The sequence below is a fragment of the Pipistrellus kuhlii genome, unplaced genomic scaffold (assembly GCF_014108245.1).
Source record: "Pipistrellus kuhlii isolate mPipKuh1 unplaced genomic scaffold, mPipKuh1.p scaffold_m20_p_13, whole genome shotgun sequence".
In the NCBI taxonomy this organism is placed as follows: domain Eukaryota; kingdom Metazoa; phylum Chordata; class Mammalia; order Chiroptera; family Vespertilionidae; genus Pipistrellus; species Pipistrellus kuhlii.
Genome location: NW_023425438.1, coordinates 32,106,132 through 32,132,134, shown reverse-complemented (window position 1 = coordinate 32,132,134; position 26,003 = coordinate 32,106,132). Strand labels below are relative to the sequence as shown.

The window sequence follows — 26,003 nt, the reverse complement described above, 5'->3', positions numbered from 1 at the left end:
TACTTTGTATTATAGATGTGCTTGTTGGATCTATTCATCCTCACATAAGGCATCTGAACTCAAATTGTTATTTGGGTGAAGATTTTTTTAAAAAATGCTTCAAAAGGTTTTTTTTGCTTTACAATATGGTATAAAGGGGGAAATAATTCAGAAACAGGATATCTTCTAAAGTAGATAAAAGATACAAATGTTAGTGTGACACCATACACTTCAGTTTTATACAGCAAGTTGTTCAAACTGTCATCTTGTTCTAAGATGTAAGCATATTTACATACTTAGTTTTGAAAATTTTAGTGTTCTTTCCCCCATGACAGTCAAGACTGGAGCGGAGAGTACCTAAGCAAGATGTTTCAGCATGCTCCATTGTTTGCTTTTATGAATATGCCAATAAACGCAGTCTTGGAAAAAAAAAAAAATCCCATTCCTACCCCCTTTTCAAGTACACACATTTCAAGCTACTATGGGCTTTTATCTAGTTATCTGTTGGACTATAAACTGTTAAAGTGGCTATCATGAATTAGTTTATGTAAGAGTAAGCTAAATCTAAGCAGTGCAGTCTTTGGGAAACCCTTGGAGAATGACAGCTATTTTGGTCTAAGCAGTAACTTCCTATTTTTTGACCTTGGATTGAAATAGCATACATGTTGACATTGCAGCATATTTTTACATCAACCCTTCTTTACATTCCCATTTAAGCTTTAAAACAGCCCTGTGTTGTTGACACTGTATTTGATTTGCATATGAGCTCAGCCATGGAGCTGCAACAAGAACCTATGTCCTGAAACTAGCAATATAGTTCTTAGTTCTGCCACCTCCCTGTAGAATTAACTTTTACTAATTCAAAGGGACTACAAGGAAATTTTCCTAGAGGTAAATTTGGGATTTCAAAATCACACTTATGCCACCATAGGCCACTACTGTCCTTAAGGCTAATGTGTGCCGCTGTGCACTGGCCAGCCAGGCCACTTGAACTGTAACCCAGCCACATTGGCTCATGGAAATGTTGCTAGCATCCTCTTAAGGCTGAAACAATTTCAGCTTCAATTTTAAGGGAGGTCTTCAACTTTTTATAGCACTGCTGAAGATGTAATTAGCCACTGTGCTGATACTACTCAGTGGCATTCTCAGAGGTCTAGAATGAGCACCCTTCTGTCACACCGTATTTCAAAGGAGATGAACAAAAACCTTCTTGAGTTCATCTCTAGGTAAAGTAGTACTTTCTTGGGAAACAGTACTTTGAAATAAAGTACCTTATAATTATTAGGTTGAGTTGGAGTAGAATGGCATATGCAGCATTCAATTACTGTAACCCTAGCCAGTTTGTTTCTAGAGGGTTGTCATCTTCAAATTTTTTTCCCCCCTGACCTGTAGACTTATTTTCATGCCTAACAAATAGTAGTAAATAACTGGGTTGAACTCCTAATGGCTACCCTGTAACATACTCAATGGAAAGTAGTGTAAAGGTATATGCCATTTTATAGCCACATCAAAGGGAAGGTGATATATAACAATATAAAAACAGAGGCTATTAGACATATGTGCCTTTTTAACCAGTTCTAGGCTATTAAAATTTATGTATGGAATCAAGATTAATATGGAGAATCATAATACAGGCAGAATCTTCATACACGGTTTAATTCTGATCATGCCCTTAAACTAAGTATTATGGTAAATCATACCATAGTAGGAGCAGGCACTTGAATACTGAATTTTATATAGCTGCTATTGAAATTTTATATCATTTCCCAGTGACTATGCAGTCTGAAATTTTAAAGCAGAAAAAGTTACATTTATAATAGGACTTTAGTTCATATGGATGTGGGTGAGATGGTGTTGAATGTTATGTGGCTCAGCCCCCTAAACTAAAATCCTAAATTTCTTTTTAAAAAAGTAACTTGGTATTAAATGTTTTGTTCTGAGGGATATCAGAAGTTTGCTTGTGAGAGTAATTGTTCTATCATCATCATCTTTTGATTCAAGATGACTTGTTCATTCTTTACAAACTTAAAAGATCTTCCTTTTTAAAGCACTTTCCTCAAATGAGAATCTGGAAGGAGTTTGAAAAAAGATCTTTAAGTATGAAGAACCCTTTGCTTAAATCTTAGCCCACTATAATACTAAAATTATATGGAGGGAAATGTACTTTTCTCATTCCACGTTAATTCATAGCCCAACAGAAACTAACTGATTTTGTTTTTGCATTATCTGTGGTTACCGGTAATGGATGATTACTTTGCTTTAAAGGTTACAGAATCGATATTTTAAATGGTTGATCTGTACTTACAGGTCAACTCCCAAGCAACAAAAAATTCCTTCCTTCCACTTCACTATTTTCGGCCTTAGTTTCTGTAGTTAACCAGGCTGTATGATCCTATCCATGCCCTTCCCTGACCTTGGACTACTCTTTACTCTTCCACAGGAGAGTGGGAATGGAGGGGAGCCTCCTCCTAGGAGGTACCTTTAAGATGGCTCATTAGTCCATAGCCTTGCTGAAGCTCAATGGCAATTCCCAATGCCCCAACACACTGTCCTTTAAGATATTTGTTAGCGAGGCAGATGGAGCCCTAAGCCCTGAAAATGACAAAAGGTCTAACCCCCAAAGTAATTTGTAGAGGAATCTTCTATGAATTTAGAGAGTTAAAGTCTCTTCTAAAGTCTTCTAAGTAGGACTTACAAACCCAAGCTTAATTTCATGAAAAGACCCAAATTCCTGACCAACCAACCAATCTTGTATGCCTGAGAGTACTGAGTATTTGGTACCTTATTTCTCATACCAGCCTTCTTTAAATGATCTCAGTGCGTGGACTAGTTTGAGAGTTTTGTCTGCTCTTTTTAACTGGGCAGAGGGGAAGAAAGACCTATAAGACTATTAACGTTATTTTACCAAAAGACTGCAAAGCCACATGCTCTTTGCAGAGAAGCACCAAAGGAACACCTTAGTTTGGAAGTATTTGTTTTAAATAAAAATAGTAATTCAGTAGTCCCTTATCTCGGGAAGATAAAGGCATTTTAAAGCTAATACATTAGGTTTAAGTTTCCCCTTTGATTATCAGTGTTAAATGGCTCTTACTTTCTTCCTGAAAGTTTCCCACCAGCCAGGTTTTGGGAGACAGATTACATCTCTGCCTGAGAAGATGCCTGAAAGAGAAAGAGAAGCATTTGTTACAGGCAGAATGTTGGAGAGGGATATACAACAAACATTTTACAACCAAAACAACTTGCTAAATTTCTGATACAAATAATGGACTCTTTGCTCTTGACATACCTGGATTTTATCCTTTACCTTATTTTGTCAGATCTAATCTGGAAAACCTGAGTTAGGCACCACATTTTGATTGGAGGCAATTTCAGAGATAGTATGGTCCAGTTGTCCCAAAGTGGGTACCAACTCTCTCAGCCTGCCTCTCCTATCATTCAGTTGGACCTTTCTAGAGAGCAGAGGAAAGTTGTACTATTAAGTTTCCAGGCATGTTATCCCCAACTATCCCCTCCTAGCCTTTTGTGGGAAAGGGAGGTGTGGAGAGTTATCAGTAACTGGGTCTGCAGGCACTGAGTGCCGTCAGTAGTTGCTTGGAGAAAGTATGAGTTGGGTGAGGAGCAAAGTAGGTATAGATAAGTTTTGCTGCTGTTGCATTTGGGTGCTGGTGAAGGGACTGCCATAGAAATGGGAGCATGACTTCCTAGTCCTCAGCAGGCAGCATGGGTGAAACGGTAATGTAAAACAGCAGTGAGCCTTTGTCCTCATGGGAAGACCCCACACACACCCCGCCGGCCTGCCCTCGCTTCTTCCTGGCAATGGTAGCATCTCCTCCTAGCATGTCAATTTTTTTTTTTTTTTTTTAGCCTCACCCAAGGAATGTTTCCATTGAAACTTTTTAGAAAATGGAAGAGAGAATGTGAGAGAGATGCATCAGTTAATTGCCTCCTGCAGTGCCTCAATTGGGAATGAACCTGCAACCTAGGTATGTGCCCTAAATGGGAATTCAATCCACCATCTTTTGGTGTATGGGAGGATGCTACACCGGCCAGAGAAACATCTTATTTGTTTTAATAGCTCTTGGCTCAAGTTTCTAAGAAACAAGCAAATGTCAGAGCAGGAGCTCTGTACCCTAATCCAGCACAGGGGTCTGAGGAGGGATGTTCTCTTGGATTTTTCTACTTACCAGGCTCATCCCAGTCACATCAGCACTACTGTGTGCCACTGGTGTGTCTTCAGGGATGAGGGTGCAGCCAGCCAGCATGTCCACAGAAGCTAAGATTGTGTCATACAGGCGATCTGCACGGCTCTCCAGCTCGCTGGGCTGCTTTGAGATCCGCCTGAGGACATCCTTTAACACTAACAAAACAATTAGACCAAAAAAAAAAAAATAATAATAATGCAAGTTATTTTCAAAAGAACATACAAGGTGTAGCATTTTACACAATAGTTTCAGAATGTCCACTCTTAACAGTGACCCTCCAGGAAATACTATTGCACTGGTGGGTCTTTTAATTTATGACTAAAGTGAGGCAAGAATTTCTCTGGCTCTACTTTTGAATTACATAATTCATAAAAAAGCAGACATGGTTCTGTGGTGACTGGTATTATCTGACTTTGAGAAATAAGACTCAGGGCACACCCAGATCATGTGGTGCAAAGGCTTAAATGAAAAAAGCCAGGATTAGGGCTCCTGGTCTTACTACCAGGTCCTAATAGCTTCTGTTGGCTGGGGACTGTCAGTTAGCCTGTGCACAGGTAGTCTGGTAACATTTGGGGATCCCTGTGGACCCCTTTTTGAGTTCTAAAATAGATTTCAAAAGAAAATACCCAAAAGCAGGCAAAGACAAGATGGTTAGCCAGGCCGGCATTGCTTGGTGGTTGAGCGCTGGCTATGAATGTCATGGTTCAGTGGCACATGCCCAGGTTGCAAGCTCAATTCCCAGTGTAGGGTATGCAAGGAGGCAGCTAATAACTGATTCTCTCTCATTGATGTTTCTCTTTCCCTCCCTTTACCTCTGAAATCAATAAAAAGATATATTTAAAAAGGACAGTAAGGCCAAGATTCCCTTCTACACATTAACTGTTCATTTGAGAAGGGGATGGGCTAGGTTCAAAGTGCATCTCATATAGCAAGCTTGTTTTTTTCTTAAAAACGTTATTTCCTTTGTTAAAACAGAAAGGCTGCTTTAGTTTCCTGTGCTTTTATCAGCTGTGTTAACACTCTCCCATTTCCTGCCTCAGCTGCAACATCTGCCAGCAGTGGAAGGGAAAGGGGAAGCTGTGTATCTGCAGAGGATGCTGATGGATGGGCAGAAGTACAGGCTGGCTGTGTTGAGATCAACCCCAAGGGCACCATATCAGTGCACAGTCACCAGGGCAAAGTGCTGTCCTGACAGCTCATGAGAGCTGTGAGGGCAAGGCCTGGCCGAGCAACGCAGCCAGGTGCACAGTACAGCTCACCGGGGACGGGCTCTCCCTCCACGTCCACCAGACCTTTGCCCGGTCCCCTGTGTGCTATCAGTGGAGTTCAGGGGACCTTTATATTTTTAGATTGGAGTCAAATAAAAGGAAAGCTGGGAACAGGAATGAAATATTTCCCAGTGAGATCTTATGTTTTAACTAGAGGCCCGATACAGGAAATTCGTGCAAGAGTAGGCCCCCTCCTCCCTGCGCTGGCACCAGCTTCCCTCTGGTACTTGGGACCCGGAAACGGCTTCGTCTGGAAGAATGTCTGGTCTAATTAGCATATTATGCTTTTATTATAGATTATTTATAGTGGCCTGTTTCAGTTTGATGCCAATAGGTTCCAGCCATTTGATCCAGTATTATAAAGCATTTGTTGAGATAGGACTGTAATGAAAACCTGCCAGATTTCTGTGGAGAGGCCTTTGACAGGAGGCTGAGATCAGGACATTTTGAGGGGGAGTTCATCCGGCTTCTCATCTCCAAGCTTATGCTGTGGCAGAGGCTGGGGAGGAGTGTCTGTGCTTGAACTCTTACTGCGTGTCCCGGAGCAGTGGTCACCAACGTTTCAGACCTCACGGACCACTGCTCTGGAGAACACCTAGCTGGACAAACCCTGTGAATCAAGGGGAACTTGTGATTTCCATAGAGCAGTCAGGTTCCTGGGTGTGCCAAACAGGATGGGGAGGGGCAGTGTGTCAATCTGAAAGAGCCCGGATGCACAGAGCCTGAAAACTACAGAAACCCCAAAAGCCTCTTATTTTGACAGTAAATACCTCTAGACTCCTTTGAGAGAAAGGCAAAGTGGGACATTTTTATTACAAACTAAGCACTGAGAAGTTTTCTGAATTGTTTTTTAAATGGTCAAAGAACCTGTGGCCTTTAGGAGGCCCTATTGTTACATATGGCCTCTGGGAAGAGTTTCCTGGTATTGAGCTCCTTCCCTTCCTGCTCAGCCCCTGCCTGCACCCCCCCACGCTGACAGCAGCATAGGAGCCAGCACATACTACAATAGCAGGGGCTGAGCCAGGCTGCCATTCCTTGTGTGACCAAGGCAAATCCATTACTCTGCGGAGATGACAGTAGTAATAGTGTCCATCTCACAGGGCTGTGATTAAATGGGGAAAAAGTGAACTGCTTCAGCAGTGTCTGGCACACAGTGTTCAGAAAAGTACTGGAGTGATTATAGGTAGCAAAGGAGGTTGGCATACTTAATTTCTGCCCCAATCAAAACCAGAAAACCCTATACAAGAGAATACCAGAAGAGCCAAAACAACTGCCTCCGAAGGGCTGGGGATTGCAAAGGTCTCATATGTCATTGGATAAGCACTACCCTTTGGAAATCCCTGCAGTGTCTCCATGGCTCCTTCAGTTTTCAACCCTGTTGATTCCTCTTCCCAGGGGACATTTGGCAATGCTGGCGATACATTAGGTTGTCATAACTGGGGAGGGGTGCTACTGGCAACTAATGGGTAGAGGACAGAAATGCTGCTCAACAGCTTACCATGCACAGGACACCACTCTGAAAGAAGTATGTGGCCCAAAATATTGGTAGTGCTGAGGTTGAGAGAAACTGCTATAGTATACACCTCTTAATATGCACCTGCCCACTACTTCCGGTCAGAAAAGGGCAGCCTCAATGCCTCTCAAGCCTGCAGGTCCTGCCCAGCTTTGCTTATACTATTTGCTTCTAGCATAGACACCATCTCCAAATCTGAGGCACAATACAGATGGCTTTTTAGCACTTGGATGTTGGTCTCATAGGAAACTAGGGGCTGCTTTTAGGGACCCATCACTTCATTGCTTTAACCTAGCATTCTCCTGCCGCATCCTCCATTCACATCCACCTCCAGCAAGGGTAATACCATCGTAAATCCTTGCACCATGAATGCTTTACTCGTTTGTGATTTTCACATTTTCCTATCTTGGAAATCCACCCTACAAAACAGTCTTGAGCTTCGTTTGTGCACCACTGTCCCCCCGTCCCCTTTCTCAGTCCACTTCTTCAGTCTATTCGCTCAGAATAGATTGACTGCTCTTGAATCCTGAAAGAAATTCTTCCTGAAAGCAGATAACTAGAGGGGTGTCGCCTGCACTGGGAAAGGAGAGGAAGCCGCCTAGCCAAAAACCAACCAGCATTCCCACTCAGGACACTCGGAAAAGATGAAAGCAGAAGCAAGTGTGGCTCTTAAAAGCTTGACACGACTTCTACTCGGCTTACCTTTGTGACTGCCGGCCAATTGGTGTGGTTGCGGGGCAGGGGTGCTGTGAGGGGCTGGCAGCCATGGGAATCCAGGGCAATGGGTGCATGTGGGAGGGGCTTCGGCACTATGGCTCCTTACCAGTGAGTATGTGGGGCCCTGGACTGCGCTGACAGGCAGGCTAAATTCAAAGCCTCAAGCATCTCACCTGGGGTGTTATCCAACAGGCACTGAAGAAGAATCTCCCCTTCCTGTAAGACATTCTCCGCCAGGGACTGGTGTTCATCTATGTCTTTCTTAAATTGCTTAAAGTATATCAGAAAAAAAAAAAGAAAAGAAAAAGCTTCGTTACTCTCATTTTATAAAAGTTATTCAAAATGATCCCTTGTAGGGTAGCTTGATTTCCCTCTAACCTGTAATATACACCCACTGGTCTTCAGGACTCCCCAAGTAAACAGTGTCAAGTTGAACCACCTCTTTGGAGCCCAAGGTAAATACAGAGGCAATCTTTTTTTTTCTGTTGCGAGTTTGACAATAGTTTTCCCCCTAGGTGGAGCCTGGCTTATCAACAGCATGGAGTCAGAGCTTCCTTCTTGTGCCACACCTCATTCTTTATATTCACAGGCCGTGGGATTCTTAAAAAGTCTCTATTGTAATGGAACTGGCAAGTAAGAGGTGTTGTTAATGTGACCACAGTGACTGCTGCCTGTGGTCACGTTCTGTGTGGACTTCAGGCCTAGGGAAGGCATCAAGGAAGCCGAGTCTCCAAAGGAGCCCATCTGTTTCCCCCTCACAGGTACCGCGCCTTGTCTTCAGTTGTTTTTGGTGCACCTTTAGCCCCTAGGTGTAAGAGTCAAATCCATGACCACTTCTAGTATAGGGTGCAGAATGTGTTTCACATTCTGGTTATAATTTTCCTCCTGGATTTACTATATTCCTGTCTTCGGCCCTAATATCTATGCTTATTATTTTTATTCTTTAGTACTCTTGATAGTCTATATGCTGCCACAAACCCATTGCTATTAAGACAAAGTATGTGAGACAGAGTCCAGTTAAAATATTTGAATGCACTAGAGGCCTGGTGTACGAAATTGGTGCACAGGTACAGTCCCTAGGCCTGGCCTGCGATCAAGGCCATCTTCCCCAGCTGCCCGCAGCTGGCCCTGCCCCCTGCCACCACCCACCCCCGGTTCCCTGTTCACCATTGGGTGATCAGTGCCTGATTGGGGGGGGGGGGGGAGGAACCGAGAGATCAGCTGTTCCTGCCTGTTTGCCAGCCCCGCCCCTGCCATGGGTGGCCACCAGGCAATCAGAGCCTGCTGGCCGGGGAAAAGGACCAAGAGATGGTCAGTGTGCCTCACAGTGACTGGTCCAGCGGTTGTTCTACCTTTAGGGTCAATTGGCATATTACCCTTTTATTATATAGGATAGAGGCCTGGTACATGGGTGGGAGCTGGCTGGTGGGGGGTGGGAGTGGCCTGGGTGAGGGGCCACGAGCAGTTTGCAGGCCGGCCATGCCCCCTGCTTTGTCAGGAAGGACATCTGGTCTGTCTGGCCTAATTAGCATGTTACCCTTTTATCAGTATAGATACCCACACTCATGCTCATATTAGGTAGGTAACATGGGTCAGAGTAGCTTGTAAATGGGGAATTGGCTGACGGTCTCAGTTGTGTGTGTGACATAAGGGCTAGGCTTCACTGTCCTGTAGGAATAACTCCCAGCTCAGATCTGTTCTACCCACAAAGCAAGAATGTTGCTCTGGTTGGCCTGGAAGTTGATGCAGGACTGACTGAGGGACACAATAGAGGGAATGGAGTTGTTTCACTGGTACCTACTCTGATGGGGTGGGGCTGAGGCACTTTGGAAAGGCCACCAGGTAAGTCTAACAAGGATAGTTTCCTCTTCCCACAATGATACTGCTCTTGTGCCTCTGAGAGGTGGCCCAGCACATGGAGGACTCTCATACTCAGCTTTGCTTAGTGTATTCTAGGCAAGGAGCTCTCTACATAACAGGAAACAGCATTCCCACTAATGTAGAGCAGCTGGCCCACCCAGATGAGACTCCTCCCTTAAGTTTGACTTGGCCCCAAGCTGGAAAACAAAGGCCCTCCATCCTGGCTGGGCGTGGTGGGAGCTCTGGCTCAGCCCAGGCTGGTGTGGCCCTGGCTCAGGAAATCACGACCTCTTTTGCTGAAGGCAGTCGGTCAGGTTATTATGTGGGAGAAATGCAAAGAACTGTTCCAGGAAAACCCTTTCTAGACTAGCATCAGGCTGAGACCACAAACACCCACCTCCTTCATTAGAGGTTATCAAGATTTGGCCAACCAGCCATGCCAGAAGTCATGGGTAGGTCAGTCAAGGTTAATGTTATGTTTCGGGTAACTGTATAATTTATCATCCAATTTAGAACACTGCGGATGAAGGGGAAGCTATTGATAAGTATGCCAGAACAGCAGGCACAAACTCACCTAAATATTTTGATCCGAAGTTGTACTCAGAACCACCATTAAAGAGGTTTTTAAAATTAAAACCTCAGTTTTTTTTAGAGAGGCAAAGAAGCAAATAGAGCTGAATCTTTGTATAAACACCATCAAAATGCCCTGGGTTTGTCCTGGAGTCAATACAAATTCAGCTTAAACAATTACGTATCAGTCAGTGCTATCCAAAAGATCTGTGGTGATGGGAACGTTTTACCTGCACTGTAGTCCCTAGATGAATTCTGACTGAACTCTTGGAATGTGGCTATTGCAACTGAGAAATTTGGATTTTTCATTTTAAATAGCCATATGTGCCTAGAGATTCCAAAGAGTACACATGTATGCTTCTCAATCCCTGAGATATTTGGAAAATTATACTGGAAGTCACCCTTAAGTATTTTTGATTGAGGATAAATGAATTTTCTCCAAACTCTATTTGGCTTAGGAAATAACTGATATATTTTAGTTTTTTGGCATTAAGAATTTGAAAAGGACCTATGACTAGTTTTCAGGTAAAAGTCAACTGAGCCACAACATACAGAGCATGCTATTTAAGCTTTTACTTTGTAATCAAGTGACTTAGCCCCCTCTCATGAGTATTACCCGGTAAAGCTGCAGAGAAGACTTGAGACCCGTAAGGCTGGACTTTGGTGGAGTCCAGTGGTCGGTAACATCAGCTATGTCATACAGCCAGTGGATCAGCTCGTCTAGCTGACAGCAAAATGTCTGTGTGGACAAATAAAAGACACATGCTGTTTACATTTTCAAAAGGCTAAAAATATCCAGGGGATTCTGAGCTGGACTGTGCACCAGTCCAGAGCATTCCTTCCCTTGAAGCTTTGGTCTCTTGTCCTCCCTGCCTGTCCGCACCCCGTGACTCCAGACCTCTGCCAGGGCAACAGGAATAGCCCACCTTGGTTCCGTCTCCCCTCAGCCTGATGTGACACAAAAATGAGACGCAGAAAAGCCAGCCCTGCATGGGGACAGAGCAGAGGTGAGGGCAGGGATGGGAAACAGCACAGGAGAGGTATGCCTGCCACAGAAACCAGTTGCTGGCTCAGCACCACTATCGGCCTGTTCCTGGGGAAAATGTGGACGTAAATGACTGGTCATGACTCACCTGAATGTTCGGCTGACAACTGACAATGCACGCCCGTTGTGCCTCTACACTGCTCAGGGAGTAGGGCCCCTAGAATCCTGCCAGCGACTCGCCCTGGGAAGGCTGTGAACCAAGCACTTTACCTCATCATATTTATCACAAAGGAGAATACATGCTAACATTTCTCCTACCTGCTTACAGTTCAGATGAAATCATGCATGGTTATTGCACAACTCCAGTTCTAGGAACCATCTCCTGGGTGCACGGCCCTCTGGCTGGCCACCTTGCTGCGGTGCAGATGTGGGCATTCACGTGCTCACCTGGGGCTCTCCCAGTGTGCGTGCAGAGCCACATTTCTGAACATACCTGTGTCAGGACTATGCAGATCCCACCCTCTCTCAACACGAATTATTTCATTTAATCCACACAACACCCTGAAGTGTCAAATCTCGTTTTTAAAAAGCAACTCAAGAGATTGAGCTGAATTCCAAAGATAGCAGTGCCATGATTCAAATTCAGCTCAGCCTGATGCTGACATCCCTGTAATTCATTCTATCTCCAGATATTCTGGGGAGGTCCATGAGAGGGTCAGTGGCCAACCAGCTGAGGAAACGGTTTAGCTAATAGCCCCTAATTCTGCACTTTATTACGTTGAAGCTCTGAGAAGGCCTGCAGTCACGAGAGCACTTGTGCAGAGCACCTCTTGATCTTCAAGGTCAAGAGCCTGGGGAAGCAGCTTGGGGTAGCAGTCAAGATCTCCGGCTCCAGCCCTTGCTAGCTAACCGAAAGTGGGCAGGTTGCTTAACCCTTCACCACCATTTTCTCTGAAAAATGAGAACAGTCCTTATTGGGTAGTGAGTTGTGAGGATTAAATAGGATAAGGTACAATACAGTGCCTGGCACATGAAGTGTGATCAGTGTTACTAAGTTTTGTTATTAAAATCAGTGGGCAGGGGGAAGAAATGGGGCACCTTTGCACAAGCCTCTTAATGTCGTTTACCTTCACACAGTGCATGAGTGATTCTTTTCCCTGCTCTCGTCCTCTCCTGGGAGACTGCCCTTTACGGTCTGGGTCCGAGAATGTCTGCTGGTCCACAATGACTGGTAAAGAGGAGCGTGTTCTCAGAGGCCCACAGGAGACCCCCAGCGCCTGGCTGCGCACCAGGCTGCCGTCCCCTGCGGAGTCTCTCGCACGGAGAAAGGAGCGGAGCAAACAGTGGTTCTGCTCCTCAAGCCCCCCGGGCCCTCTGGAGACAGAGGGAAGCTGGCTTTGGCTGGAATCCGATGGGAAGGAAGTGGGCCCATCACTGTTCGACACATCCAGGGAGCTCTGCCCTTCGGCAGCTCCAGCGGGCAGGGTCACCAAAGTAGGAACAGAACCCAGATACGAAACCAAGCTAGAAACCTGTGTCAGCCGAGCGGGCAGGGCAAGATACTCGTCATCACTCTCCGAGTCCTCTTCTGGCTTCCATCCAGACTCCACGCAGGCAGGGCGCTGGACACCTTGGCCAGCCCCCTCCTCTCTCCCTGGCCCGGATGAAGGCCATCCTCTGTCCCATGTCCTCAGTTGGGGAGAGCCCACCTCGAGGTGCTTGCCCACGGTCCGCCAGTCCTTCACACCCCTCAGGGCTGGCTCTCTCCTTTCCCAAACAGTGTCCTTGCTGCCTGCAGCCCTGGGAGTAGATGTGAGCCGGCTGCCCTGCTCCTGGGGTCCTCCAGAGTGCGACCGTTTAAAGCTTGGCTCTCTGGGCCCAGAGGATGGCAGGGCACTGGCTTCCGCTGGTGGGCAACTGTGGGAGACATTAGTGGGTGACTTCAGAGTGCTTGCTGGGGAGACAGAAAAACTATCCAGGTCTACACCTGAATCCTGCAGGACAGGGTCAGCCAGCATGTGGCTGTCAAGATGCCTCGGGAGCCGAGGCCTGGGCCTAAGTGGGTAGGTATAGTCCAGCAGCTCTTCATACTCTTTGTTCGGGTTCCACAGAGGGGAGCGGCGGTCGGGGGAAGGCGGCAGGGAATCTGGCAGTACGCAGGCCCAGTACTCGGCTTGGAAGGATAGATGCCTCCTGCGCAGCCCAGGGGCATCACCCCCAGAGGACACAGGCTGTGGAGACCACTGGAGCTGAGGCCCTGGTCCCACCATGGAGGGGGCCGACTGGGAGCCAACCAGCTCCAGGGAGGGGGAGACCTTGGCAAGAGAGCAACTTTGAGGCTCTGTCTTCTCTTGGTGTCCTTGGGAACTGCTGCCAGGGGGTGAGGCAGAGACACTGCGGCTGGAAAACGGAGCAGTGGCACCTGGGCTCACCATGGACCTCCACTTTGACGAGAAAGGGAAACCTGAGATGTGAGGCTGTCGGCTGAGGGCCAGCACCCGCGGTGACTCCACGGGGGATGGGTCATCTTCGGTATCAGCATCATGTCCTGAGCAAAGGGCTGTGGCTCTGGGAGCAGTTGTAGTCTGAGGTAGCTCTTCTGAGGCAGAAAGCCTGGTGTCCTCCATCTGCAATGAGAAGAGGGAAGAAAAGGTGATAAGTAAGCTACACTTTTTTTTTTTTTAAACACAGATGCATCATAGTTTTATTTCTTTTCTAAAATATAGTATGTATATATTTTATTGAGAGAGAGGGGTAGAGAGATAGAAAGATGGATGAGAGAAGAATATCACTGATTGGCCGCCTCCTGCACATCCCTACTGGAGATCGAGCCCGCAACCCAGGCATGTTCCCTGACCAGGAACTGAACCTACGACCTCCAGGTTCCCAGGCTGATGCTCAACCACTGAGCCATGCGAGCTGGGCTACATTTCTTTCTTAGGTGATAAACCGGGAGTTTTCTTTGGAGAGCCCAGACGACATTCAGGAGAGGTTTTGACATGAGTCTGCTACCCAATGCAAGAATCAGATAGAGTGCTGCTAGTGGCAGCGTGAGACTTCCCCAAACTGATCCCACCCTCAGTCCTTTCAAGAGTTCTTCCTCGCCCTAACCGGTTTGGCTCAGGGATTGAGCGTCGACCTTCGGACTCAAGGGTCCCAGGTTCGATTCTGGTCAAGGGCATGTTCCTTGGTTGTGGGCACATGCCCAGTGGGAGGTGTGCAGGAGGCAGCTGATTGATGTTTCTCTCTCATCAATGTTTCTATCTCTCTCTCCCTCTCCCTTCCTCTCTGTAAAAAATAAAATTAAAAAGAAAAAAAAAGTTCTTCCTCCACAGACACTCTGCCTGCGAGAACTCGAGCGCGTTAGCATGCAGAAGCTGGAACACACTGACTAGCCTTTTAGAAAAGGATAGCTGAAGCCTCAGTCATTCTGTCACTGACAGAGACACATCCAAACACGCAGCTCAGCTCAGATGCCAGTGGTAATGAACACTGGCAAAATGATCATTCGTCTCAGCCTCTTTACTCTGAATTTTTTATCTGCTTGATGAAGAACTTACCCTGAGGGAGGCAGGCAGCATAGTTACAGCCATGGGCTTTGGAACAGACAGACCTAACTGCCACCTCCCAGATGTATAACTTTGAGCCTTGCTTCCCACACCTGTAAAGGGGGGATAGTAATAGCACCACTTTCTCAGGACATGAGGGTTATATGAGCTCATGTATGAAAAGCACAGGGTGAGAGCTCAACACACAATAAGCAACAGACTCACATCATGAAACAGCCCAGTCGGCTTATGTCCTGCCTCCCTGAATCTCTGACTCAGAGGTTCCCTGAGCCTCCCACCGCCCTGGCTCCCACACAGGTGGGCCCAGCCTCTGTTTTCTCCCACAGTCACGCTCAGAGGCTCCTCGCAGAGTGAGGCTCCATAGGGGCAGCATGCAACAGCCAAGGCCATAATGACAGCAAAGAGATCAAAGTCATTCCCATGAAAGGGCTTGGCAAGCAGAGCATAATAGGATGTCAGAGCTGGGAGGGACAGGTCACACAAGTCACCTTCCAATTATTCTGAGGGCCTGAAAGATGCGGTGATTTGCCTGAGGTCACAGAGGCAGGCAGGGCTCCTTGCTCCATGTGATTCCTATAGGCAAGACTGCCCTGCACTCGGAGGCGCAAAACAAATTTCCTTGCCCAGCAACAGTGCTGCCATCACAGGGCAGCTTTGTGAGGTTCCCTGGGTTCCAAGGACATAGAGCCCTCAGGAGACCACAGCTCTGGGCCCTCCTTCCTCATGTCTTCTCAGGGCCCCCCTGAGGCCTTAGATCACCACGTCAGAAACAGGACAGGGCTCCCCTATTGAGAGCACTCCTGGCCCTACCCTCTGGGTCATTAGTCTCTTAAGGAACAGGAGATGCTGTGGACAGAGCCCCCTGCTGGTCCCAAGGCCCAATTCTCCAGATGAACCTGTATAACAGAAATCACCATTTTATAGCCAGACTTCCCCAATGCTCCACCTTGTACAGGGACTGGGGAAGCATGTAAAATGGTGACAAAATGCTGGAATACACTCCCAAAAGACAGCATTAGGCAACTGTACAGTGCCACTGACCTTAGTAGCTACCTGGCTTCCCACAGAATGCAGATCTCCTGGCCCCACATTGGCAGGAGGAGGCAGGCCACTGAGAGCAGGCTGAGATGCACCAGCTACTGGCTCCCTGCTGGTGTTGCTGGCCTGTGACTGGCAGGCTCCAGAGGGGCAGCAGACAGGGGCAGGGGGGCCCTCTGTCTCCCACACAGGGGAGGCAGACCCTCCCTCAGCTTCCAGTCGTGGTGGCTGCTCCCCACTCACAGGCCCTGGGGTGTCCCCCTCCTGCTCTCGGCAGTTCCAGCGCCCACAGGACGGGGCCTCTGAGTCCAGGGATGCCTCCACGCCTGCCTTTTCTTCTCCCAGAGCCATTGGTGCGTCTCTAGGTCTGGATTCCCTGAAGCCTTCGGCTGCCTATGAAGTGGGAAAGGGAGACAAAAAGGTAAATTCTCTACATCTGTGTCCAGACAACCTTGCTTTTTAATGATTAAGAAAACCTTTTTTATTTTTGGCCAAAGGAAAACAAACAAATAAATGATGGCCACTTCCTTAGAGAAGAACAGAAGCCCAGGTTCAGCGTTCCCTTGGTCCCAAACCCTTCCGAAGAAGGCAGGAACACAACATTTGTCCTCTACTTTTATGTGGCCAGCTCCAGCAGTAGGTCCCAGGAGGGCCACTGCAGGTCCAAATCAGAGTCAAGGCTTAGCCCTCACTAAAGTCACCTTTTCGTCCCTGTCCCTTCAGCCCAGCCCCACTGGGCAAGAGGCCTGGCCTGTGCCAGCCCAGCTGTGGGTCTGTTGTTGAAATGTCAGCAGGTGGCTCTGACTTGGCACTGACTGCTCTGCTCTGCAGAGCAAGTCAGGGCACACCCAGGCCTCGGCTGAACCCAGGGTGCTCCCTCAGTGCCACTCTGCCCTGCAGAGAAGGCAGGACCCTCTCAAAGCACAGAAACCATGCCCCAGGTTGAGAAAAGAGAGACACACAAGGCAGCAGGCAAGGAGGGAAGAAGGAACACGTAGGAGGCGGATCTGAAAACAGGTCTGTTGCTATAAGAGCTTTGGGAGCAGAAGGAGACCCCCTGAGACTAAGCGTGTAGGCAAGGGCTGCTGCTGGGAGCACAACTATGGGAGGACTTCGAAGGGGAACAAGGGATCCTTGAGCACCCAGGATTTCAGCAGCTGCCTGAAGTACAGTGGGCCAACCCCAAAGCTAAAACTTGAACACAAATAGCCTTGTTTCTTCAGAGACCAGGTGAGTGATAGCAAGGAGGTGGGAAGTCTGAGAAAGTGTAGGAAGCCGTGCATGTCGGCTTACCCTGCTCAGCTCACACAGGAAACACAACTATGTGAGGACAGCTATCCCGAGACCATCCATACAGGAGGACCCTGCCTGCCTGCCTGCCTGTCTGGGCACTTGGGGCTCTGAGCCACTTCAGGGGCCTCCCTAGGGAAGAGCACACACGTCACATGTACTCCTGCTTCTCACAACCACCACATGTGGCATACACTAATCAGGAAAACTATTTTTTTTTTGGACAATTTCAATATATGGCTGAAAAATTAAATGTACCCTCCGCTCTTGTCCCTGTTCCTCCCTAAAACGAGCCAGTGCATGCAGGGCACCACGACAATGCCTGGCAGTGTCAGCCAATGCCACCACTATCAAGGGGGCCGTGTGCGACCCAGATTCAGCGTAACAAGTTACAAGGAACAAAGTCCAAGAGAAGGAGAAAAAGCAATCTATTTTTCATATAAATCAAGCAAAATATTTACTATTAGATAATTACACACACACACACAAAAGGCAAACAGTCTCATTAATTTTGTGTATCATCTGATGCATATGCAGACAAACACAAAAATCTATTTCATCATTCTCCCGTTTTGTTTTTTTACTTAAAAATAGCAAAATGTATAAAGCATGTTTTTCTTTCCTATCAAACAAAATCTCATAAGAGATCATTCCTTAGCCTTACACAGAGCTTCCTCGTTCTTCGTATCACTGCCCAGTACTGTAGTCCACTGTAAGACTGCACACTAGTTCATTTCACCGGTCTCTTACCAGTGGACATTGGGTTATTTCCAATCTTTTGCTGTTACAAACTGCTAAGGTGAATGACCACACACACACACATCACTGGCACGCATGCTAGCCCCCCCCCACAGCATAAATAGCCAGAAGTAGAACTGCTGAGGCCAACGGTACCTGCATTCGTACTTTGGCATATGCTGTCAAGTGCCCTCTATGGGATGGCATCGATTTACACTCCCACCAGCAGCATGTGAGAGTGCCAGTTGGCCATGGGAGGCAGGTCCTCTTATTCATTTCACAGACGGAGAAACCAAGGCTCAGAGAGATTCCACTCCAGAGCTGTGTGACCCCAGAACTAAGCTCTTTTCGAACCAATGAGGGAACAAGTCACCAAGCAGAGGCACACAGAGTGGAAGAGGGAAGAGACTGGCAGAGGGACAGAGATGAGTGACCAAGTCCTGCCGGGACAGGTTTTCATGGAGCCACATCCTCACCTTGTGGCTACTTAAGAAACTGCAATGAAGAGGTTTACAGGCAAACTGTTCTCACAATGAGGGCGACAGACTGAGTCCATGAGCAGGAAAAATCAGGGTGATGGCTGAACCTGACCCGTCCTCTAGCTTCTACTTCTTGCTCCGTCCCTAAACTCCCTTACTGGCTGGTGTTGGGCCCTGACAGGTGGCAGCTAATCTCCCTTTCACGCCCTGACTTCCCCCCTCCACTAAAGCGTGTGGTTTTGAGATGGGGCTGGATTAAGAAGATGCTGGGCAAAAGAGGGGTGCAAACGAATGCCCTCTGTCTTTGTTTTGATGTTTTGTTTTCTGTCTTGTCTGGATTCCAAAATAGAAGGTGTCCATTTATCCCTGGGGGGTTGTGATTTAGAAATATAAGCTCTTCAGGAGACACCTCTGGTAATTTTCAAGTATACACACAAACCTCAACTAGGTTATCAGGGTCGCCAGAGGCCTTTTAGCAACCAGGTTGGAGATCTGAAATTCAAAGACTTTCATGGAAATGGTACTTCTGAAAAGACAGATTACATAGGTGGTTATTTTCTCATCTGGATAAGCAGTCCCTTCATAATCTCACTTATCTGTCTGACAAATCCTTTGCTCCCTGTGCTACACAAGTTTATTATGAGAACACAGATACATATAAAAGAATAAAAAGAAGCCCGTGAGAGTTCATTCAAAATCTATAATAATAAAAGGGTACTATGCTAATTAGACCGAATGAAGGCAGGGCTTCAGGCTGCAAGGGAAGCCCGGGTCCCGGGTGCCAGAGGGAAGCTGGTGTCGGCAGCCAGGGGAAGGAAGGCCTCCTCTTACGTGAATTTCAGGCACTGGGCCTCTAGTTGTATATAAGATACTATAGAATACAGAGAAGGGAGAAAGTCACCTGGGCACAGATAATGAGGGAAAACTCCTTGAAGTAATGACTGCTGAAGGCAGACCATTTAAAAAATGTCAATCATGTTGAAGAAAACAGTGGCCTAGCAAATGCCCAGTTTTGGATTTCCAGGGCTTTACCCTGTCTGCACTCGCCAGGTGGGCATCTGTAATACTGCACGAAGGTCCAGCCCTCACTTACAGATCCTAGATTTTACACATCATCCTTTCTGACCATCCGGGTTTGAGAGTGGAGGTGTGGATCTGCTTGGACTCTTCCAATGAGAGACAGCTTACTCCTTTTCAAAATACCCAATGATCTACGCTCAGTCTGATAAAAATGACTTGCTGGGCTGGACCAACACTGTCCCTGGTTAGTAGTTTTAAACAACCCGGTATTCTATGTGGAGGTTCCCTGCTCTTAGCTCACACATTTCACAGTGCTCCGGGGGCCAGCAGCCTCGTGGCGGGCAGAGGCCTCAGTTGGCCTAATGGAAGCACCAGTAGATTGCATTGAGCGACTGGAGGCCTCAGAGCACAGACAAAGAACAATGAATCCAACCCTCCCATCTGAGAAGGGTCTGTACACACCATATCCGCCAAACCAAGAGACAAGGCACACGAGCTTCAGGATATTCTGGGGACCACCTGCACTTTGCTGTTAAAATTCTCCACTAGCTTCCAGGGCTTGCAGAGGCTGCATGACCCACCAGATATAATTAGGGGTGATGTAGGCTGGCTTGGCTTACTCCTCCCCTACAGTAAAAATATGCTCACACATCACGCATGTGGTAACACTAACTCCATGAGCCTGGACATCTGACCCTTCCTGGTGCCTGGTGCATCACCCTTGTGCAGCCCTGTCCCAGCTGCCAGGGCCTCCTCCCATTGCTCCTATCCCGGATGGAGGAAGGAGAACTGTGAGGGGGGGAGGAGGGTGTTCGAGGGGGAAAGGGGAAGGGGTGTGTGTGTATGTGTGTGTGTGTGTGTGTGTGTGTGTAAGGATGCAGTTCCTCTTTTCGATAAACCATTCAAATATGCACATGATAAGCTAGGGAGAAATCCTCCTCTGATCAGAAAAGGTCTTTCCCAGGATTCTTTAAATCATGAGCTCCCTTTGAAACAATCTGATTTACACCAACTTTTTCTGGGAAGGGCCGTCTTTGTACCTGAGCGTGCAGACAGCCACCTGCACCAGCAAGGGCAAGGTGCTTCTTGACATAGCAAGCCCTACCACTTCAGGGGCCAAACCCCAACTCTCCTTGTTGTTTTCACAGGAGGCCACAGGTGTACGTGGCAAATGCCATGCACACAAAGGGGCAGACTGACCAGAGAACCAGACAAAGAGGCTCTCAGTGCCGCTCTTTCTCACAGAACATGAAACTGCCCCCCAGGAAAGGGGAGGGGAGGGGAGGGGGAGAACCCAGTGCTGTAGGTTGCTGGAAGGCTTCTGGGAACTAGATTAATGGGGGGAAAAAGCTTTAAGGCAGAAGCTCATCTATGTGTGGGAGGCAGCATGAAAGGGGGTAAAGACATATGTGGGGGAGGCCAACAAAGGGGGCAGTCACAAGAGGCCCAGGCCTGCCTCAGAGCAGGGTGGACACCAGCAACACAATGGCCAGAGGTTTGAGAAAGGGAGGCCAATGGCCAAGAGCAACTGCCGTTCCACCTGCTCCCTCCCTGGCTGGAGAAGCCTGAAGCCCCTCAGTCCTCCACACTGGTTCCGTTTTCCCCGTAAGGCAGGTCACCGTAAGTGCTGGGGCCCCTCCTTTGCAAGTGGAAATACAGCAAAGTGAAGAGGAAGACCAGGCTTAAACCTGCAGAGGGGGAGATATGACTCCAATGGGCTGATGCCATCCTCAGGATCCTTGGGCATCAGCAACCCCTTCTCTGCCCCTGCCACCCCCGCCCCCACCCAGGGCTGCTTTCCCACCTTTTGCTTAGTAAAAGGTCCTCTGGGCCCTAGGAGGAGCCATTGGGTCCTTCCAGATCAATGTGTGGGAAGGCTGCTGCCAGGCCGCCCTCGCTCGCGCGTTCTCTCTCTCTCTCCCTCTCTCACCCACCCACTCACCGCTGGCTGATTGACAGGGACCACCGGACAGCCTCACAACAGGCCAATCTTCTCAGTTGTCGTGAGAAGTCTTTGGGTGACATTTAGAGACGCAAGTGCCACATCTACAAGGAACTTAGGACTGAGCTCCCAGCCACCCCTCCCCTCAACCCCAAGCTCTCCTTAGCAGTCAGCAGACTGTTCCCATCCCACGAAGCTCAAAGTGTGAGGATGAGGAGGACTGAACATGTCAATTAACTGTACCCTCTGTTCCCACCAAAGAGCAAGGGAGAAAAACAGCTTCTCAGAAACAAAAATTGCTCCTACTGTCCCAGGAAGCTGGCCCTGGATCGGTTCCATAAGCCACTGCTTTTGCTGTACTGACAGTCTGCTGTGAGCTCACTGGGCTACACAAATGAAGACTGGTAAGAATCTTGGTGAACTTCTCAAGAGAGGCTATGAAGAATGTTACTCAACCAAAACCAAAGGGTCCTATTAGAGAACCCATGAGACAGGGGTTCTCTGGTCTCAGTAAGAGAAGCAGCTGATTCACTGAGCAGCCAGTTGGTTTTTACCAGTATTTTATAGCTAATGGCGAAACTGAATTTTAAAAAATATTTCCTCTTTGCTATGCTGCTAAGAAACTCAGGACCAGATCTGTAGTCCCACCAAAGCAAAATATATAGAACAAAGAGGCAGTCATTTTTTGTACTGATCTTACCCTTGACTTCTCTCTTCTTTTATCCTGTCTCAATACTTTCACTAAAAATCCTGTTACACTTAAAAGTATCCTGGAGAGATGCCTCAAATCACTTTTTGGAACAAAATATTGATAAGAGGAACTGTTAAAAACAGAATGACAGGGGGAAAGCTCCTAAATCCAAGATTTCATCACAATACCACAGAGAACAAAACCTGTTATCAGTGCTTCTAAAAAACAATGCAGATGCTCTTATTACCCTGTTTCCCCGAAAATAAGACAGTGTCATATTAATTTTTGCTCCCAAAGATGCCCTAGATCTTATTTTCAGGGGATGTCTTATTTTTCCATGCGCTAGGTCTTATTTTCGGAGGATGTCTTATTTTTGGGAAAACACGGGTAGTATCTTTCTATTCAAAGTGTGTGTGTGGTCCACGGACCAGCAGCATCTACATCACCATAGAGCTTGTTGGTTGGAAATACAGATTCAAGTGTATTGGAAATACACTTGGAATCAGAATCTGTACTTGAGCACGATGTCCAGATGACTGGTAAGCAAACTGTTTCAGAACACCAGGTTAGAACCCATTTGTGCACTGTGAGGCAGAACTATAATGGTTTGTGCACATTCACTGAGTGCCTATCTTATGCCGGACACACAGAAGAAAACTGATGGCCCTGTCCTTAATGCCTTTCCAATAGGACACTAGGAAAAGCTCGCATCTTGTGGCGGGTTTGTAATGGCTAATTATAGAATATCACAGCTGGATGGGAATCCCCAGAAAGAACAGCATTCCACAGAAAGGATTTAAGATTCCCTGTGGCTTCAGTAAAAGCAGAATCAGAGATCGGAATTTTCCACAAGTAGTGGTTTTGTTTTGGAAACTCCAAATAATTTAAGAGAAACTGGTGTGCAAAGGGAACCTACAGCTGGAAGGAAATGTATAACTTAGCCTGCTTCCTGCGGCCAGCAAGTGGCACAGGAAAACCTGGAAGTGAGGCACTCTCCCCTGGGGGTTATATCTGCAACACTAAGGCTGGCACTAGGTCTAGAACCAACAGGAAGATTTCTTCCACTTTTCACGTTATGAACAACTTTCAAGACAGGAACCAGTTTCTTCCTGAGAACAGATTTGTTGTAAGGAGAGAGAGACCCCAGGCTCTGCCTCTTTCTGGCTGAACTAACCAACCATCCTAAAGATTTTCTGTCAGCTACCCCAGGACCCTTTTACTCCTCTGCTCATTTTGAGTAAGAATACCATCAGAATACCTGCCAAAATGTTATCTGGCACTTCATTCTCTAGTCACTAGTGGGTCGCAAGACTAAAAGCATGAAGAGCTAATTTCTATGGAATAGAGGCATACCTTGAGACACCGTGGGTTCAGTTCCAGACAACGGCAATAAAATAAGCAATAAAATAAGCACGGCAATAAAATGAGTTATATTTTTGCTTGAAGGGCCTTGCCTTCCATTTATATAAAATGCAACATGTGTGCAACACAATAAAATGAAGTTTGCCTATATGCACTTTTACTGAGGGAGGTTGGAGTGGGATCTGAAAAAGTTTAAGGGATTTTTTTAAAATCAAGAAACACATAGGACAAGTCTTAAAGAGTCAAAAACAATGCAGATATAAAGGGCCTGAATGTGTTCAAGTACCTGTTTATTTTTTATAACAACCACTAACAGCTACTGAACATTTCTGGTGTGCCAAGGGCTATGCTAAGCACTTTCTATTACTTAGTCCTCAGAACCCATGGAGTAGCTCCCATTTTACAGATGAGGAAACTGAGACCCAGAGAAGTTTAATCACTTGTCTAGAGTTAGTAACATGGAAGAGCTAAAGTCTGATTTGACTTGAGTGCCAGAGGTCGAGGCCTCCCTGCCCTGTAAGAATAATTGGTCTAACAAGCTAATGTGAGTACAGTTTTTGTTTTGTAAACTTTTGGGCCATGCAGCTGACTTTTTTTGTGTGTGTGTGTGTGTGTGTGTGTGTGTTTTGTTTTTTTTGGCTCCCTTCAGCCAGAATGACTTGTGTTCCAAGCATTGTGCTAGGGGCTGGGGAAACCACACAACAGCAACAGAAGGTAGCCTACAGGAGGGAGTGATTATTAGTTGGTGGGGAGGATTTGGAAAAGCTTTAGAAAGCATTCCCAAAGAATGCCTGAGTCCTGTACCGAGTGACCCGGTATTGATGGACCCAAGTGGAGGAAGAAGCAGGGATGAGAAGTTGTGACTTCTACTTCTTTTAACCAAGCTCTAGAGTCTAGACCCTTGATTTCTTTCTTTTTAAATACATTTTTATTGGTTTCAGAAAGGAAAGGAGAGGAAGAGGGAGGGAGAGACAGAGAGAGAGAGAGAGAAACATCAATGATGAGAAAGAATCATTGATCAGCTGCCTCCTGCATGCCCCCTCCTGGGGATCAAGCCAGCAACCCAGGCATGTGCCCTTGTGACTAGAATTGAACCCTTCTGCTCGCAGGCCCGTGCTCTATGTACTGAGCCAACCAGCTAGGCTTGATTTCTAACATCACACACTTTGTCAAGCATTTTAACAACATTCTTCACACCCAATATCCTGAAACTGTTAGGGTATTTACCAACGGCTAGCTATCTTCCCACTACCTCCCCCCACTCCCCAGTGAACTCCCAGTGACTGGTCCAATGTGCTCTGGCAGGTTTCCGCTCATTTTTATGTGACAAACAATACACCCACCGAACTCAACCTCTTAATCCTAAATGAAGGGCCTGAAACAGGCTTTGGCCAGCGTGCCCCTGGGCTGCAAACAGCAGTTCCAGCGACGGCAGCTGGAAAGGGCGGCCTCCCAGGCATGGGAGATACCGTGCGTGTTCCCTCGAACAGCTGCATCCCAGGGGAGCATCGTTCCTCTTCCCCGTGGGAACGGCCCTGAGCTGGGGCGCCCGGGTCCGAGTCCCTTACACCCCGGGGCACCTCGGCGTGGGCGCGGGGTAAACAGCACCCTCCAGGGGCTAAGCCCTGAGGGGCAGGGAGCTCCCGGGAGGCAGAGGCCCACCGGCGCCCCAGTTGCGAGTTCGAGCGACAACGCATCCCCTACCCCACCCCCCACCCTCCGCCGCACTCAGGCTTCCCCAGTCCGCCTCCGCGCCCCGACCCCCGGCCGCGACCCGCCCCCGCCGTTCCGTCCGCAAAATGGAGGCGAAGGCACGAGGCGCCCCTACGCCCAAAAAGCTTTCGTGCCCTCCCATTGGGGGGGAAGGGGCGGGGGGAGAGACACGGGAGGCTCAGCAGCCCGCCTGGTCTCCCAGACCCGGAGACACCGAAGGGCACAGGGGGCCGGGTCGCGCGGGAGGGGACTGCCGGGGCCGCCGCCTCCAGCCCCGCGAATTCCCCGACACCGCGCCGGGCGGGCACCACCTACCGCGCCTCGGACGCTCCGGACGCCCCAAGCAGGCCTGCGGCGGCCCCGGCAGCCCCAGACGGCAGCCCCGCGGCCGGGCTCCAGGTGCAAACCGCTGCCCTCGCGCGGGAGCCCCAACGCTCGGGGCGGGGCCAGTGCCGGGTACGCCCTTCGCACCCGCCCGCCTCCGGGCGGAGGGAGCCTCTGGCGAAGCGCGGCCAATCGTAGCCCTCGGCCCGGAGAATTGGCCAATGCGCGTCCCGCTCCTGCAAGAAGGGCCCACCCCTTGTGACGTAGGGGCGCAGCGGAGGCCGGATCTTCTTCGGGCTCTGGGCCTGCTCCCGCCCGTCCGCCCTCCCTCCCTCCCTCGCCTTCTGCGCGCGCGGCTCACGTTCGCTGGTTCGGCGCCCCCCAGTGGGGTCGTGCGAGGGCGCGGCGCCTGGCGGCGCGGCGGAGGGTGCCGCGGCGCTCTTTCCCTGCGCGGAGGCCGCGTGGTTAGTTTGCTTTCGCTCATTCATTCATTTTGCTCAGAGCGCACTGCTCCATGCTCCGCGCGCCGCTAACGGGATTCCGCTGGGCAGTAAACGCTAGAGCTGTGTCACTGCTGGAGAGGGGGCAGGGGAAGGGAGGTTAGAGTTTTGTTTTTTGTTGTTTTTTTAAATAAATCTTTATTGCTCAGATTATTACATTTGTTTCTCCTTCTCCCCCCCATAGCTCCCTTGGGAGGTTAGAGATTTTGTCTGGCCCAGGAGTCACAAAGTTTTGACAGCAAG

At 48.2% G+C, this 26,003-nt stretch overlaps 1 protein-coding gene across 4 annotated transcripts; it reads right to left on the bottom strand.

The window, feature by feature from the left end:
• Positions 1–93: 93 nt before the first annotated feature.
• On the bottom strand, positions 94–25,395 carry CEP68 (centrosomal protein 68). Of its 4 annotated transcripts, XM_036435529.2 has the most exons (8): positions 25,252–25,395; positions 15,705–16,094; positions 12,222–13,721; positions 10,726–10,848; positions 7,853–7,949; positions 4,164–4,336; positions 3,071–3,138; positions 94–2,047 (listed from the first exon to the last, which is right to left on the bottom strand). In XM_036435529.2, exons 2-7 carry the CDS (start codon positions 16,050–16,052, stop codon positions 3,115–3,117), a joined length of 2,265 nt encoding a protein of 754 aa, XP_036291422.1. In that variant the 5' UTR covers positions 16,053–16,094; positions 25,252–25,395; the 3' UTR covers positions 94–2,047; positions 3,071–3,114. The 4 variants fall into 4 exon arrangements, with proteins under 4 accessions (XP_036291422.1, XP_036291421.1, XP_045436780.1 ...); XM_036435528.2 differs by having other exon boundaries at positions 94–3,138; XM_045580824.1 differs by lacking the exon at positions 10,726–10,848 and having other exon boundaries at positions 94–3,138.
• Positions 25,396–26,003: the final 608 nt, after the last annotated feature.